The sequence below is a fragment of the Ranitomeya variabilis genome, chromosome 1, assembly GCF_051348905.1.
Source record: "Ranitomeya variabilis isolate aRanVar5 chromosome 1, aRanVar5.hap1, whole genome shotgun sequence".
Lineage (NCBI taxonomy): Eukaryota > Metazoa > Chordata > Amphibia > Anura > Dendrobatidae > Ranitomeya > Ranitomeya variabilis.
Window position 1 is genome coordinate 361,556,093 of NC_135232.1, and position 17,540 is coordinate 361,573,632.

A 17,540-nucleotide genomic window follows, 5' to 3' on the forward strand; every position below is an offset into this window, starting at 1 on the left:
GACACCATCTTAGAAGCAGGGACGTTCAGAGACCAGCCCAGGAGGAGGGTGAGTATGACGAGGGAGGGTGAGCTATGCGATATTCACCTGTCCCCGTTCCACCGCCGCACTGTCTTCCGCGTCCTCTGGCTGTGACGTTCAGGTCAGTGGGCGCGATGACGTGGTTAGTGCTGTTCAAAACAGCTGACGTGCTGGGAAAGATGTGGACTCACCGCCGGAGCCCACATCAAAGGGAGGGAGTGTGACGTGGGCGTACCAATACGCCCAACATCTTTAGACGGGTTAAGTGCATCAGGGGCTTTGGAAATGTGACATGTCCGCTATCTATTCCAGTCAATTCTGCGCTCCAAAAGTCAAATGATGCTCCTTCTGACCCCTTCCGTTCGCCCAAACAGTAGTTTTCCACCACATATTGGGTATCTGTTTACTGAGGAGAAATTGCATTGTCCATTTTCTTCGGTTACCCTTGTAAAAATGCAAAATTTGGTGTTAACCCCTTCATGACCTTGCCGTTTTTTGCAATTCTGACCAGTGTCCCTTTATGAGGTAATAACTCAGGAACGCTTCAACGGATCCTAGCGATTCTGAGATTGTTTTTTCGTGACATATTGGGCTTCATGTTAGTGGTAAATTTAGGTCGATAATTTCTGAGTTTATTTGTGAAAAAAACGGAAATTTGGCAAAAATTTTGAAAATTTCGCAATTTTCACATTTTGAATTTTTATTCTGTTAAACCAGAGAGTTGTGTGACACAAAATAGTTAATAAATAACATTTCCCACATGTCTACTTTACATCAGCACAATTTTGGAAACAAATTTTTTTTTTTGCTAGGAAGTTATAAGGGTTAAAATTTGACCAGTGATTTCTCATTTTTACAACAAAATTTACAAAACCATTTTTTTTAGGGATCACCTCACATTTGAAGTCAGTTTGAGGGTTCTATATGGCTGAAAATACCCAAAAGTGACACCATTCTAAAAACTGCACCCCTCAAGGTGCTCAAAACCACATTCAAGAAGTTTATTAACCCTTCAGGTGTTTCACAGCAGCAGAAGAAACATGGAAGTAAAAAATGAACATTTAACTTTTTAGTCACAAAAATGATATTTTAGCAAAAAATTTTTTATTTTCCCAAGGGTAAAAGGAGAAACTGGACCACGGACGTTGTTGTCCAATTTGTCCTGAGTACGCTGATACCTCATATGTGGGGGTAAACCACTGTTTGGGCGCACGGCAGGGCTCGGAAGGGAAGGAGCGCCATTTGACTTTTTCAATGAAAAATTGGCTCCAATCTTTAGCGGACACCATGTCGCGTTTGGAGAGCCCCCGTGTGCCTAAACATTGGAGCTCCCCCACAAGTGACCCCATTTTGGAAACTAGACCCCCCAAGGAACTTATCTAGAAGCATAGTGAGCACTTTAAACCCCCAGGTGCTTCACAAATTGATCCGTAAAAATGAAAAAGTACTTTTTTTTCACGAAAAAATTATTTTAGCCTCAATTTTTTCATTTTCACATGGGCAACAGGATAAAATGGATCCTAAATTTTGTTGGGCAATTTCTCCTGAGTACACCAATACCTCACATGTGGGGGTAAACCACTGTTTGGGCACATGGTAAGGCTCGGAAGGGAAGGAGCGCCATTTGACTTTTTGAATGAAAAATTATCTCCATCGTTAGCGGACACCATGTCGCGTTTGGAAAGCCCCTGTGTGCCTAAACATTGGAGCTCCTCCACAAGTGACCCCATTTTGGAAAGTAGACCCCCCAAGGAACTCATCTAGAGGCATAGTGAGCACTTTAAACCCCCAGGTGCTTCACAAATTGATCCGCAAAAATGAAAAAGTACTTTTTTTTCACACAAAATTTCTTTTAGCCTCAATTCTTTCATTTTCACATGGGCAACAGGATAAAATGGATCCTAAAATTTGTTGGGCAATTTCTCCTGAGTATGCCGATACCTCATACAGGTCCTTCTCAAAAAATTAGCATATAGTGTTAAATTTCATTATTTACCATAATGTAATGATTACAATTAAACTTTCATATATTATAGATTCATTATCCACCAACTGAAATTTGTCAGGTCTTTTATTGTTTTAATACTGATGATTTTGGCATACAACTCCTGATAACCCAAAAAACCTGTCTCAATAAATTAGCATATTTCACCCGACCAATCAAATAAAAGTGTTTTTTAATACCAAACAAAAAAACCATCAAATAATAATGTTCAGTTATGCACTCAATACTTGGTCGGGAATCCTTTGGCAGAAATGACTGCTTCAATGCGGCGTGGCATGGAGGCAATCAGCCTGCGACACTGCTGAGATGTTATGGAGGCCCAGGATGCTTCAATAGCGGCCTTAAGCTCATCCAGAGTGTTGGGTCTTGCGTCTCTCAACTTTCTCTTCACAATATCCCACAGATTCTCTATGGGGTTCAGGTCAGGAGAGTTGGCAGGCCAATTGAGCACAGTAATACCATGGTCAGTAAACCATTTACCAGTGGTTTTGGCACTGTGAGCAGGTGCCAGGTCGTGCTGAAAAATGAAATCTTCATCTCCATAAAGCATTTCAGCCGATGGAAGCATGAAGTGCTCCAAAATCTCCTGATAGCTAGCTGCATTGACCCTGCCCTTGATGAAACACAGTGGACCAACACCAGCAGCTGACATGGCACCCCACACCATCACTGACTGTGGGTACTTGACACTGGACTTCAGGCATTTTGGCATTTCCTTCTCCCCAGTCTTCCTCCAGACTCTGGCACCTTGATTTCCGAATGACATGCAAAATTTGCTTTCATCAGAAAAAAGTACTTGGGACCACTTAGCAACAGTCCAGTGCTGCTTCTCTGTAGCCCAGGTCAGGCGCTTCTGCCGCTGTTTATGGTTCAAAAGTGGCTTTACCTGGGGAATGCGGCACCTGTAGCCCATTTCCTGCACACGCCAGACTCAGTCCACTGCTTCCTCAGGTTCCCCAAGGTCTGGAATCGGTCCTTCTCCACAATCTTCCTCAGGGTCCGGTCACCTCTTCTCGTTGTACAGCGTTTTCTGCCACATTGTTTCCTTCCAACAGACTTACCATTGAGGTGCCTTGATACAGCACTCTGGGAACAGCCTATTTGTTGAGAAATTTCTTTCTGGGTCTTACCCTCTTGCTTGAGGGTGTCAATGATGGCCTTCTTGACATCTGTCAGGTCGCTAGTCTTACCCATGATGGGGGTTTTGAGTAATGAACCAGGCAGGGAGTTTTTAAAAGCCTCGGGTATCTTTTGCATGTGTTTAGAGTTAATTAGTTGATTCAGAAGATTAGGGTAATAGGTCATTTAGAGAACCTTTTCTTGATATGCTAATTTATTGAGACAGGTTTTTTGGGTTATCAGGAGTTGTATGCCAAAATCATCAGTATTAAAACAATAAAAGACCTGACAAATTTCAGTTGGTGGATAATGAATCTATAATATATGAAAGTTTAATTGTAATCATTACATTATGGTAAATAATGAAATTTAACACTATATGCTAATTTTTTGAGAAGGACCTGTATGTGGGGGTAAACCACTGTTTGGGTGCACGGCAAGGCTCGGAAGGGGAGGCGTGCCATTTGACTTTTTGAATGGAAAATTAGCTCCAATCGTTAAGTAAACACTTATAACCCCCAGGTGCTTCACAGAAGTTTATAACGCAGAGCCGTGAAAATAAAAAAATAATTTTTCTTTCCTCAAAAATGATTTTTAGCCCAGAATTTTTTATTTTCCCAAGGGTAATAGGAGAAATTGGACCCCAAATGTTGTTGTCCAGTTTGTCCTGAGTACGATGATACCCCATATGTGGGGGTAAACCACTGTTTGGGCGCACGGCAGGGCTCGGAAGGGAAGGCACGCCATTTGGCTTTTTGAATGGAAAATTAGCTCCAATCATTAGCGGACACCATGTCGCGTTTGGAGAGCCCCTGTGTGCCTAAACATTGGAGCTCCCGCACAAGTGGCCCCATTTTGGAAACTAGACCTCCCAAGGAACTAATCTAGATGTGTGGTGAGCACTTTGAACCCCCAAGTGCTTCACAGAAGTTTATAACGCAGAGCCATGAAAATAAAAAATAATTTTTCTTTTCTCAAAAATGATTTTTTAGCCCACAATTTTTTATTTTCCCAAGGGTAATAGGAGAAATTGGACCCCAAAAGTTGTTTTCCAGTTTCTCCTGAGTACGATGATACCCCATATGTGGGGGTAAACCACTGTTTTGGCACACGTCGGGGTTCGGAAGGGAAGTAGTGACGTTTTGAAATGCAGACTTTGATGGAATGCTCTGCGGGCGTCAGGTTGCGTTTGCAGAGCCCCTGATGTGCCTAAACAGTAGGAACTCCCCACAATTGACTCCATTTTGGAAACTAGACCCCCAAGGGAACTTATCTAGATGTGTAGTGAGCACTTTGAACCCCCAAGTGCTTCACAGAAGTTTATAACGCAGAGCCGTGAAAATAAAAAATGTGTTTCCTTTCCTCAAAAATATTTTTTTAGCCCAGAATTTTTTTATTTTTGCAAGAGTAACAGGAGAAATTGGACCCCAAAAGTTGTTGTCCAGTTTCTCCTGAGTACGCTGATACCCCATATGTGGGGGTAAACCACTGTTTGGGCACACGCCGGGGCTCGGAAGGGAAGTAGTGACGTTTTGGAATGCAGACTTTGATGGAATGGTCTGCGGGCATCATGTTACGTTTGCAGAGCCCCTGATATGCCTAAACAGTAGAAACCCCCCACAAGTGACCCCATTTTGGAAACTAGACCCCCCAAGGAACTTATCTAGATGTGTGGTGAGCACGTTCAACCCCCAAGTGCTTCACAGAAGTTTACAACGCAGAGCCGTGAAAATAAAAAATAATTTTTCTTTCCTCAAAAAAGATGTTTTAGCAAGCAATTTGTTATGTTCACAAGGGTAACAGGAGAATTTGGACCCCAATATTTGTTGCCCAGTTTGTTGTGAGTACGCTGATACCCCATATGTGGGGGTAAACCACTGTTTGGGCACACGTCAGGGCTCGGAAGGGAAGTAGTGACATTTGAAATGCAGACTTTGATGGAATGGTCTGCGGGCGTCACATTGCATTTGCAGAGCCCCTGATGTGCCTAAACAGTAGAAACACCCCACAAGTGACCCCATTTTGGAAACTAGACCCCCGAAGGAACTTATCTAGATGTGTGGTGAGCACTTTCAACCCCCAAGTGCTTCACAGAAGTTTATAACGCAGAGCCGTGAAAATAAAAAATAATTGTTCTTTCCTCAAAAATTATGTTTTAGCAAGTAATTTTTTTTTTTTGCAAGGGTAACAGGAGAAATTGGACCCCAACAGTTGTTGCCCAGTTTGTCCTGAGTACGCTGGTACCCCAAATGTGGGGGTAAACCACTGTTTGGGCGCACGTCGGGGCTTGGAAGGGCGGGAGCACCATTTGACTTTTTGAACGCAAGATTGGCTGGAATCAATGGTGGCGCCATGTTGCATTTGGAGACCCCTGATGTGCCTAAAACAGTGGAAACCCCTCAATTCTAACTTCAACACTTACCCCAACACACCCCTAATCCTAATCCCAACTGTAGCCATAACCCTAATCACAACCCTAACCCCAACACACCCCTAACCACAACCCTAACCGCAACACAACCGTAACCCTAATTCCAACCCTAATCCTAACCCTAATCCCAACCGTAACCCTAATCCCAACCCTAACCACAACTGTAACCCCAACACACCCCTAACCCTATCCGTAACCCTAACCACAAGCCTATTCTTAACCCTATTTCCAACCCTAGCCCTAATTCCAACCCTAACCCTAAGGGTATGTGCCCACGTTGCGGATTCGTGTGAGATTTTTCTGCACGATTTTTGAAAAATCTGCAGGTAAAGGCACTGCGTTTTGCCTGCGGATTTACAGCAGATTTCCAGTGTTTTTTTGTGCGGATTTCACCTGCGGATTCCTATTGAGGAACAGGTGTAAACCGCTGCGGAATCCGCACAAAGAATTGACATGCTGCGGAAAATACAATGCAGCGTTTCTGCACGGAATTTTCCGCACCATGGGCACAGCAGATTTGGTTTTCCTTAGGTGTACATGGTACTGTAAACCTGATGGAAAACTGCTTCGAATTCGCAGCGGCCAATCCGCTGCGGATCCGCGGCCAATCCGCTGCAGATCCGCGGCCAATCCGCTGCGGATCCGCTGCAGATCCGCGGCCAATCCGCTGCGGATCCGCGGCCAATCCGCTGCGGATCCGCGGCCGATCCGCTGCGGATCCGCGGCCGATCCGCTGCGATCCGCGGCCGATCCGCTGCGGATCCGCGGCCGATCCGCTGCGGATCCGCGGCCGATCCGCTCTGTGTGCACATGCCATAACCCTAACCCTACCCGTAACCCTAACCCTACCCCTAGTTCTAACCCTAACCCTAGTGGTAAAAGAAAAAAAAATATTTTCTTTATTTTATTATTGTCCCTACCTATGGGGGTGATAAAGGGGGGTGTTTATTTATTATTTTTTTATTTTGATCGCTGTGGTAGAACCTACCACAGCGATCAAAATGTACCTGTAACGAATCTGCCAGCCTGCAGATTCGGCGGGCGTACTGAGCATGCGCCCGCCATTTTCCAAGATGGCGGCGCCCGGGAGGATCGGTAAGTATGAGGGGGTGGTGGGGGGGTGGATCGGAGCACAGGGGGGGGGATCGGAGGACGGGGGGAGCGGACAGGAGCACGGGGGAGCGGACAGGAGCACGGGGGAGCGAACAGGGGGACGGAGGGGGGTACCTGACAGAACGGACGACTGGGGAGGAGATCGGGGGCGGTGGGGGGGGCCAGTACATGATTTCCAGCCATGGCAGATGCTATTGCAGCATCGGCCATGGCTGGATTGCAATATTTCACCATTTTCATAGGTGAAATATTGCAAATTGCTCTGATTGGCTGTTGCACTTTCAACAGCCAATCAGAGCGATCGTAGCCACGTGGGGGCAAAGCCACCCCCCCTAGGCTGAAGTACAACTCCCCCTCTCCCTGCAGATCGGGTAAAATAGGAATTAACCCTTTCACCCGATCTGCAGGGATGCGATCATTCCATGACGCCGCATAGGCGTCATGGGTCGGGAAGGGGTTAAAGCAATATTTTTGTGGGGAAAAATTAAAATGTTCATTTTTTCTTTCAAAATTGCTTTATTTCCTGTGAAGCACCTAAAGGGATAATAATCTTCTTGAATATGGTTTAGAGCACTTTGAAGGGTGCAGTTTTTAGAATGGTGTCACTTGGGTATTTGACGCAGTCCCCTTCAAGTCACTTTCAATATGATGTGGTCCCTAAAAAAATAGTTTGGAAATTTTTGCTGGAAAAATATAAAATTGATTAACTGTTAACCCTTCTAACTTCCTAACAAAAAATTGTTAAACTCCTTAACGACCGCTGATACGCGTTTTCACGGCTGCAATTAAACCACAGTACCGTTATTTAACAGCGCTGTGGAAAAAGTGTATAGCGCCCCCCAGAGTTGGAATTTCACCGGGGTCTCGGCTACCCCCAGAGAACATGATTCGGGTCGGTTTTTACTGACCCCAGTATTGCGATCGCCGTTATTAACGGTATAACGGCGACCGCAAAAAAAAGTCTGATTTTCCATTTAATTTCTCTCTCCTCTGAAGTGATCGCACATCAAAGGAGAGAGAAATTGGGTCCCTCGAATTTCCACAAAATTTCCTCAAAAATTTAAAAATAACCAATAAATTTCGTTCAACTTCACAATTATGTTCCACTTCTTGATTCTTCACCAAAAATTTATATTTGGTATCTATGTTTGAAGCTTGATATGTGGGAAAAGGTTGAAAAGTTCCTGGGGGACTAATACTTTCGCAAGGCACTGTATCTGGTTTAAGTGCATAAAAATTCAAAGTTTGAAAATTGCTAAATTTTCATTTTTTTGTGTAAAATTTTTGATATTTTAATAAATGCAAATAATTTTGACTACTATTTAGCACAGTCATGAAGTACAACATGTTCCTTAACCCCTTTCTGCCATTGGACGTACTATCCCGTCGTGGTGACCTGGGACTTAATTCCCATGGACGGGATAGCACATCATAGGTGGTTAGCCGCGCTCACAGGGGGAGTGTGGCCGGGTGTCAGCTAATTATCACAGACCGCTCACGGCACATTAACCCCCGGAACACTGCGATCAAACATAATCGCAGCGTTCCAGTGGCATAGGGAAGCATCACGCCGGGAGGGGGCTCCCTGCGTGCTTCCCTGAGACCCTCGGAGCATCACGATGTGATCCCGTTGTTCCGTGCGTCGTCTCCTGTCTCCTCCCTGCAGGCACCGGATCCAAGATGGCCGCGGGGGTCCTTCCAGGTCCTGCAGGAATGTGGCTTACAAGCACCTGCTTAGGCCTGCACGCGATCAAAAAGACGGATATAAATAAACATGGCACCGCTGAAAACGTCATCTTGTCCCGCAAAAAACAAGACCTCACATGACTGTGGACCAAAATATGGAAAAATTCTAGCTCTCAAATATGGAAAAATTCTAGCTCTCAAAATGTGGTAACTCAAAAAATATTTTTTGCATTAAAAAGCGCCTTTTAGTGTGAGACAGCTGCCAAACATTAAAACCCGCTATAAATAGTAAATAAAATCCCCCTTTATCACCGCCTTAGTTAGGGAAAAATAATAAAATAAAAAAGTATTTCCATTAGGGTTAGGGTTGGGGCTAGATTTGGGGTTAGGGCTTGGATTGCGTTTATAGTTGGGTTAGGGTTATGGTTGGGATTAGGGTTAGGGGTGTGTTCGGGTTAGGGGTGTGTTGGGGTTAGGGGTGGGGTTGAGATTAGGGTTAGGGGTGTGTTGAGGTTAAGGTTGGAGTTAGAATTGGGGGTTTTCCACTGTTTAGGCACATCAGGGGCTCTGCAAATGCAACATGACGTCCGATCTCAATTCCATCCAATTCTGCGTTGAAAAAGTAAAACTTTGCTCCTTCCCTTCCCAGCTCTGTTGTGCGCCCAAACAGTGGTTTACCCCCACATATGGGGTATCAGCGTACTTAGGACAAATTGCACAACGACTTTTGGGGTCCAATTTCTCCCGTTACCCTTGGGAAAATACCACACTGGGGGCTAAAAAATCATTTTTGTGGGAAAAAAATAAATGATTTTTTAACTTTCATGGCTCTACATTATAAACTTTAGTGAAACAACTGGGGCTTCAAAGAGCACACCGCACATCTAGATAAGTTCCTTAGGGGGTCTACTTTCCAAAATGGTGTCACTTGTGGGGGGGTTTTCCCCTGTTTAGGCACATCAGGGGCTCTCCAAACACGACATGGTGTCCTATCTCAATTCCAGCCAATTTTGTATTGAAAAGTCATATGGCGCTCCTTCCCTTTTGAGCTCGGCCATGCGCCCAAACAGTGGTTTACCCCCACATATGGGGTATCAACGTACTCAGGACAAATTGCATAACAAATGTTGGGGTCCAGTTTCTTCTGTTACTCTTGGGAAAATAAAAAAATTGGGGGCGAAAATATCATTTTTTTGAAAAAAAATGATTGATTTTTTAATTTTACTGCTCTACATTATAAACTTCTGTGGAGCATTTGGGGATTCAAAGTGCTCAACACACATCTAGATAAGTTCCTTACGGGGTCTACTTTCCAAAATGGTGTCATTTGTGGGGGGGTTTCCCTGTTTAGGCACATCAGGGGCTCTCCAAACGCCACATGGCGTCCCATCTCAATTCTAGCCAATTTTGCATTGAAAAGTCAAATGGGGTTCCTTCCCTTCTGAGCTCTGCCATGCGCCCAAACAGTGGTTTACCTCCACATATGGGGTATCGGCGTACTCAGGACTAATTGTACAACAACTTTTGGCATCCAATTTCTCCTGTTACCCTTGGTAAAATAAAACAAATTGGATCTGAATAATATTTTTGTGAAAAAAAAGTTAAATGTTTTTTTTTTTTTTTTTAAACCTTCCAAAAATACTCGTGAAGCACCAGAAGGGTTAATAAACTTCTTAAATGTGGTTTTAAGCACCTTGAGCGGTGCCGTTTTTAGAATGGTGTCACTTTTTGGTATTTTCTATCATATAGACCCCTCAAAGTGACTTCAAATGTGAGGTGGTCCCTAAAAATAAATGGTGTTGTAAAAATGAGAAATCGCTGGTCAACTTTTAACCCTTATAACTTCCTAACAAAATAAAATGTTTCCAAAATCGTGCTGATGTAAAGTAGACATGTGGGAAATGTTACTTACTAGGTATTTTGTGTAACACATCTCCGTGATTTAAGGGCATGAAAACTCAAAGTGGGAAAATTGCAAAATTTTCACCAAATTTCTGTGTGTTTTTTTCACAAATAAATGCAAGTAATATCAAAGAAAATGTACCACTATCATGAAGTACAATATGTCATGAGAAAACAGTGTCAGAATCACCGGGATCCGTTGAAGCGTTCCAGAGTTATAACCCCATAAAAGGACAGTGGTCAGAATTGTCAAAATTGGCCTGGTCATTAACGTGCAAATCACCCTTGGGGGTTAAGGGATTAAAAACATTCTCCGGATCAGTGGGATACGTTGAAGTGTTCCAGAGTTATCCCCACATAATGTGACTCTGGTCAGAATTGAAAAAATTGTCCTGGTCATGAAGGTGAAAAAAGGCTTGGGGGTGAAGGGGTTGATGGTAAATTTAGGTCGATATTTTTATTTTTATTTTTTTAAAATACTGGAAATTTGAAGAAAATTTTTAAAAAGAATTACAGTTTTCAATATCCGAATTCTCCAGTATTGCCAACGGAGAGCAAGTATGCGATTTGCGTAGATGCAGTCACATGTCATCTAGACGTGCTCGACCTTGCTCATTTCACTTGTATTGAGTGAAGCCGAGCACGTCTAGTCTACTATGGCCAGAAGTATGCAAATTGCTATGCAACACCCGAGAATCTGACAGTGTGCGCATTGTAAACTCAAGGTCTCAGGAATCTGAAGTCACATATGGGACCTGCAGACTTTTATCAGAAGAGCGGACAATCTCTTTAAACTAAATAATTAAAACTACACAAAAAAAAGTCAAGATACCCCGTATTTTTTGGATTATAAGACACACTTTTTTCCTCCAAATTTGGGAGGATAATGGGGGTGCTTCTTAACCCCTTCGCGCCATTCGCCGTACTAGTACGGCGCTGCCGGCACTGCATTTGTGCCAGCCGCAGTACTAGTACTATGCTATGCACACTGTCAGATCAACGATCTGATCTAAAACAGTGATGTCCCACCCTGGGACAATAGTAAACAGTAAAAAAAAAAAAATACAATGTATAAAAAATAAAATAAAAAAATCCCCAAATAAAGAAAAAAAAACCATTTCCCAGTAAATCCATTTATTTTTGTAAATAAAAAAAAAACAATAAAAGTACACATATTTGGTATCGCCGCGTCCGTAACGACCCGCTCTATAAAACTATCCCACTAGTTAACCCCTTCAGTGAACACCGCAAAAAAATAAAATAAAAAACAAGGCAAAAAACGCTTTATTATCATACAGGCGAACAAAAAGTGGAATAACATGCGATCAAAAAGACGGATATAAATAACCATGGTACCGTTGAAAACGTCATCTTGTCCCGCAAAAAAAAAGCCGCCATACAGCATCATCAACAGAAAAATAAAAAAGTTATAGCTCTCAGAATAAAGCGATGCAAAAACAATTATTTTTTTATATAAAAGTTTTTATTGTGAAAAAGCGCCAAAACATAAAAAAATTACATAAATGAGGTATAGCTGTAATCGTACTGACCTGAAGAATAAAGCTGCTTTATCAATTTTACCACACGTGGAATGCTATAAACGCCCCCCCTAAAAGAATTTCAGGAATTGCTGGTTTTTGTTCATTCCGCCTCCCAAAAATCGGAATAAAAAGCAATAAAAAAAGTCATGTGCCCGAAAATGGTACCAATAAAAACGTCAACTCGTTCTGCAAAAAACAAGATCTCACATGACTCTGTGGGCCAAAATATGGATAAATTATAGCTCTCAAAATGTGGTGATGCAAAAACTATTTTTTGTAATAAAAAGCGTCTTTTAGTGTGTGACGGCTGCCAACCATAAAATTCCGCCAAAAAAACGCTATAAAAGTAAATCAAACCCCCCTTCATCACCCCCTTAGTTAGGGAAAAATAATAAAATTTGAAAAAATGTATGTATTTCCATTTTCCCATTAGGGTTAGGGCTAGGGCTAGGGTTGGGGCTAGGGTTAGGGCTGGGGTTAAGGTTGGGGTTAGGGCTGGGGTTAGGGTTTCAGTTATAATTGGGGGTTTCCACTGTTTAGGCACATCAGGGGCTCTCCAAACGCGACATGGCGTCTGATCTCAATTCCAGCCAATTCTGCTTTGAAAAACTAACACAGTGCTCCTTCCCTTCCGAGTTCTCCTGTGCTCCCAAACAGTGGTCCCCCCCAACATATGGGGTATCAGCGTTCTCAGGACAAGTTGGACAACAACTTTTGGGGTCCAATTTCTCCTGTTACCCTTGGGAAAATAAAAATGTGGGGGCTAAAATATCATTTTCGTGCAAAAAAAAATATTTTTTATTTTCACGGCTCTGCGTTATAAACTGTAGTGAAACACTTGTTGGTTCAAAGTTCTCACAACACATCTAGATAAGTTCATTGGGGGGTCTAGTTTCCAATATGGGGTCACTTTTGGGGGGTTTCTACTGTTAGGTACATCAGGGGCTCTGCAAATGCAACATGACGCCTGCAGACCATTCCATCTAAGTCTGCATTCCAAATGGCTCTCCTTCCCTTCCGAGCTCTGCCGTGCGCCCAAACAGTGGTTCCCCCCCATATATGGGGTATCAGCGTACTCAGGACAAATTGGATAACAACTTTTGTGGTCCAATTTCTCCTGTTACCCTTGGGAAAAAAAAATTGCGGGCTGAAACATCATTTTGTGGAAAGAAAAAATTATTTTTTTTAATTTTCACAGCGCTACATTCTAATCTTTAGTGAAACAATTGGGGGTTAAAAGTGCTCACCACACATCTAGATAAGTTCCTTAGGGGGTCTTCTTTCCAAAATGGGGTCCATTGTGGGGGGTTTCCACTGTTTAGGCACGTCAGGGGCTCTCCAAACGCAACATGGCGTCCGATCTCAAATCCAGCCAATTTTGCATTGAAAAGTCAAACGGCGCTCCTTCCCTTCCGAGCTCTGCCATGCGCTCAGACAGTGGTTTATCCCCATATATGAAGTATCAGCGTACTCAGGACAAATTGCACAACAACTTTTGGGGTCCAATTTATCCTGTTACCCTTGGGAAAAGAAAAAATTTAAGGCAAAAAGATCATTTTTTGTGAAAATTAATATGAATTTTTTTTTACAGCTCTACATTATAAACTTCTGTGAAGCACTTAGAGGTTCAAAGTGCTCACCACACATCTAGATTAGTTCCTTAGAGGGTCTACTTTCCAAAATGGTGTCACTTGTGGGGGTTTCCACTGTTTAGGCACGTCAGGGGCTCTCCAATCGAGCCATGGGTTCCGATCTCAATTCCAGCAAATCTTGCATTGAAAAGTCAAATGGCGCTCCTTCCCTTCTGAGCTCTGCCATGTGCCCAGTCAATGGTTTACCCCAACATGTGGGGTATCGGCGTACTCAGGACAAATTGTACAACAACTTTTGTGGTCCAATTTCTCCTGTTACCCTTGGTAAAATAAAACAAATTGGATCTGAAGTAAAAATTTTGTGAAAAAAAAGTTAATGTTCAATTTTTTTTAAACATTCCAAAAATTCCTGTGAAGCACCTGAGGGGGTTAATAAACTTTTTGAATGTGGTTTTGAGTACCTTGAGGGGTGCAGTTTTTAGAATGGTGTCACTTTTGGGCATTTTCTGTCATATAGACCCCTCAAAGTCACTTCAAGTGTGAGGTGGTCCGTAAAAAAAATTGTTTTGCAAATTTTGTTGCAAAAATGAGAAATCGCTGGTCAACTTTTAACCCTTATAACTCCCTAACAAAAAAAAATTATGTTTCCAAAATTGTGTTGATGTAAAGCAGACATGTGGGAAATGTTGTTTATTAACTATATTATGTGATATAACTCTCTAATTTAAGGGCATGAAGACTAAAAGTTTGAAAATTGCTAAATTTTCATAATTTTCGACAATTTTTTTTTTTTCACAAATAAATGCAAGTCATATCGAAGAAGTTTTACCACTATCATGAAGTACAATATGTCACGAGAAAACAATGTCAGAATCACCAGGATCCGTTGAAGCGTTTCAGAGTTATGACCTCATAAAGTGACAGTGGTCAGAATTGTAAAAATTGGCCCTGTCACTTAGGTGAAAACAGGCTTCGGGGTGAAGGGGTTAAAATCCGAAGTGAGCTTACCGGGGGCTGGTGGGGGTGGAGCTGGGTCATAGAAGGCAGGGTTGTCTCCATGGCCCCCAGCAGCCATTTTCCCAAAGCCCACAGCAAGGATATCATTAAGAATATGGACTCTGCTCATCGGTGCCGACACCTTCTGAGATCCCAGGCACCGCAGCATTTCCTCGCTCCTGCCCCTGCTGGCCTCCTGAAGCAGCTACCCTGCCTCCTGTGACCACTCTATCTGCAGGTACACAGTGTTTCTGGAGGTGACTTGTTCCCTTTTAAAAATGGTAAGGAAGTGAAACGCAAAGTGTATTTGACAGTTTTTTGTGAAACATTTCATTTATGGGATATAGTGATAATTTCTTGCATGAATGTGGAAAACCTTGGTACAGAGTCCAAACTATTTTATTTCCATTCAGACAATTGTAGTTGTGAATTTTTACCTGAGCCTCTCTTGTTCATCTTGTGAACAGTTGCTAAGTGGAATTATATGCTCCTTTTTGTGCTTTTGCAAAATAATCTTTGTGAGGAGATACTGAACATTTTCCATTGATAGGTATAGTTGGCATAGCTAAAATACTGATTTAACACTACTAAATGTTACAACCGATGACTTTTCATTTAGTTGTGTGGAATGTCGAAGTGCGGGGTGTTTTTTTGGTGTTGATTCTTGAGTGTGGAAATACTTGTCTAACTGGAGCCACAAGATGTGGTCATGTTTATCAAGCTGCTGACTGCGGGTCAAGTAGTCTCTTGTTGAAATAATATGTCTGCAGCAGGAGAACCACCCTGTGAGGGTAAAATCTGCTTAATTGCAGGTGTTTGCTCCATGGAAAGGAAGCTAACATGTTTTTTCAGTTGAAATCCTATGTACACAGAATGCCTGCCTTTTCTTTTATGACCTCTGATTCTTCAATTCAGGTTGTTGCACACGTTAATGACATTGCAAGAATATTTGGTCATGTGTTAGGAACGAAAGAGATTAAACCAGGTAAGACTGTATTTTTTTTTCTATGCCAACTCTGTTGCAAATTGCTAATGAGGAAGATTTGCTACCTATAAAACAACTAGATGGTGGCCCGATGCTATTGCATCGGGAGGGCGGTAATGTCACAATGGGGGCAGGCTTTGCAGCATTGAGAATCTCTCCCCCCATGTGCTCACCCACCTATCCACTCTCTCTTTCCCCATGTGCTGACTTCTCCTGTCTGTGCTCTCTTCTTTGACCTGTCTACCCCATGTGCTATCCCACTTGTCTGCTGTCTTTCTTCTTCCTGTGCTGTGTTCTCCCCTCATGTGCTGTCCCGTTTGAGTGGTCTCCTCCTGTGCTCTGGCTCTCTCACCCCTGTGCGCTTTGATCGCAGAAGATACATTTTGTGAGGTAAAATATTGTTTAAAAACAGTCAGTGATGTATTTTACCTGACAAAAGAAATCCTCTGTGATCCCCCTGCTGTAATGTCAGCATTGTCTTTTGCTTCCTCCCCTGCCCTGGAGATATGGTATGCTCCATACATGGTCAGACACAGACAATTTTTAAAATTAACTTTCGTTCGTGGGAAAACCCCTTTAATGTGACCGGCTTCCTCTGCCTGTAGACACGTCTCGCATCTGCAGCCGAGGTCAGCCGAATGATTCACTGCTCCTGCGCAGAACTCGCGCAGGCACAGTAAATCAGACCGCCGCCATCTTTGTGCAGACCGATAGCGGCGGTCATATTAAAACTGCGTATGCACTCCTCCTGTACAAAGATGGCCGTCAGTGAATCATTCGGCTGTTCACGACGGTGTTCTGCTGGTGGTACCGCGCAAGAGGCTGCGTACGGCGAATACAGTGTGTGTGTGGTGCGTACGGCATATACAGTGCGTGTGTATGTGTGGTGCGTATGGCGTATACAGTGTGTGTGTGGTGCGTATAGTGTATGTGTGTGTGTGGTGCGTACGGCATATACAGTGTGTATGTGTGGTGCGTATAGTGTATGTGTGTGTGGTGCATACGGCGTATACTGTGTGTGGTGCGTACGGCGTATACAGTGTGTGTGTGGTGCGACGGTGTTGCTCTGTTGGTACCGCGCAAGAGGCTAGTACCACCAGCAGTTTCCATTTTGAGATACCCATCACTTGGGTGTCCCAATATGGAGGTCGGTGAACTTCCGCCGCTTGGAATTCTGGGATCCGGACACATTTTACAGAAACCCTTAATTTGCAGGTTCTGTAATATTTCTATAATATTTATCATACTTTTACTGCTCATTACAATACCACTTAGTGGCCTCAATACTTTCATCCCAACATTTGTGAATTGAGGGACAAAAACCAGGAAAGCAGAGAATACTGATTGTGATTCTGTGGCCCCTATTCACCACCTACCTACAAGACCGTTTTCCTTCCAAAACAAAAAACAAACAAACCTGCAAGTAAGGCATTTAAGTTCAAGTCTGATAATGTCTGTATGTATATTTCTGTAATTCTCTTCTGACATACAATGCACAGTCACTGATCCATATAATAATTATAAAGCAGGATATGCCCTGGCTTTTAACAATGCATTTTTGGCAGGGAGAAAATAGATGGTGCTTGCCGAGTTTACGCTCTGTTGGACATTCATCTCTGTGCTCCTTGTAAAAGAGCCACCTTCAGTAGCACTAAGGCTGCATTCTATGAAGGTGGCACTTATGTTTCTGATCCCTAGTAACACTGAAATATTGACTTTTATAAATTGCGCCACATACCTGTATTGAGTCGCAGAGGTATGGTGTCTCCCCGTTTCCTTCTTCAATGGAGCATGGTGACCCGCTCCACTGCACAGGCACCAGATTCCCAGCCCCGCAGTGTGAATACTTCAAAACACACTGCGGGGCGGGATCTGGGGCCTCCGGAACACGCAGGCGCGATAGCCTGATATCAGTTCCCGGGCAGCATGCACTGCGCATGCCCGAGATCTGTTGGTACAGCGCAGGCGCCGGGCATGTAACAGCAACACAGGAGGTGGCGCACAGACGCAAGAGGGGGATGATCGACTGCTGGGAGGCTGCTGAAAGGGGGAGATACCATACCACTGGGACTCAATACAGGTATGGGGCGCAATTTATAAAAGTCAATATTTCAATGTTACTAGGGATCAGAAACATAAGAGCCACCTT

At 43.3% G+C, this 17,540-nt stretch overlaps 1 protein-coding gene across 2 annotated transcripts in view; it reads left to right on the forward strand.

Annotated features, from left to right (window-relative positions):
- IPO4 (importin 4) overlaps nt 1-17,540 on the forward strand; it is a 359,020-nt gene that overhangs the window by 332,588 nt on the left and 8,892 nt on the right. For both annotated transcript variants that reach the window (XM_077248938.1, XM_077248939.1), the window contains exon 29: nt 15,322-15,391. In XM_077248938.1, coding sequence (XP_077105053.1) covers nt 15,322-15,391 — 70 coding nt within the window. The remainder of the gene's footprint in view (nt 1-15,321; nt 15,392-17,540) is intronic.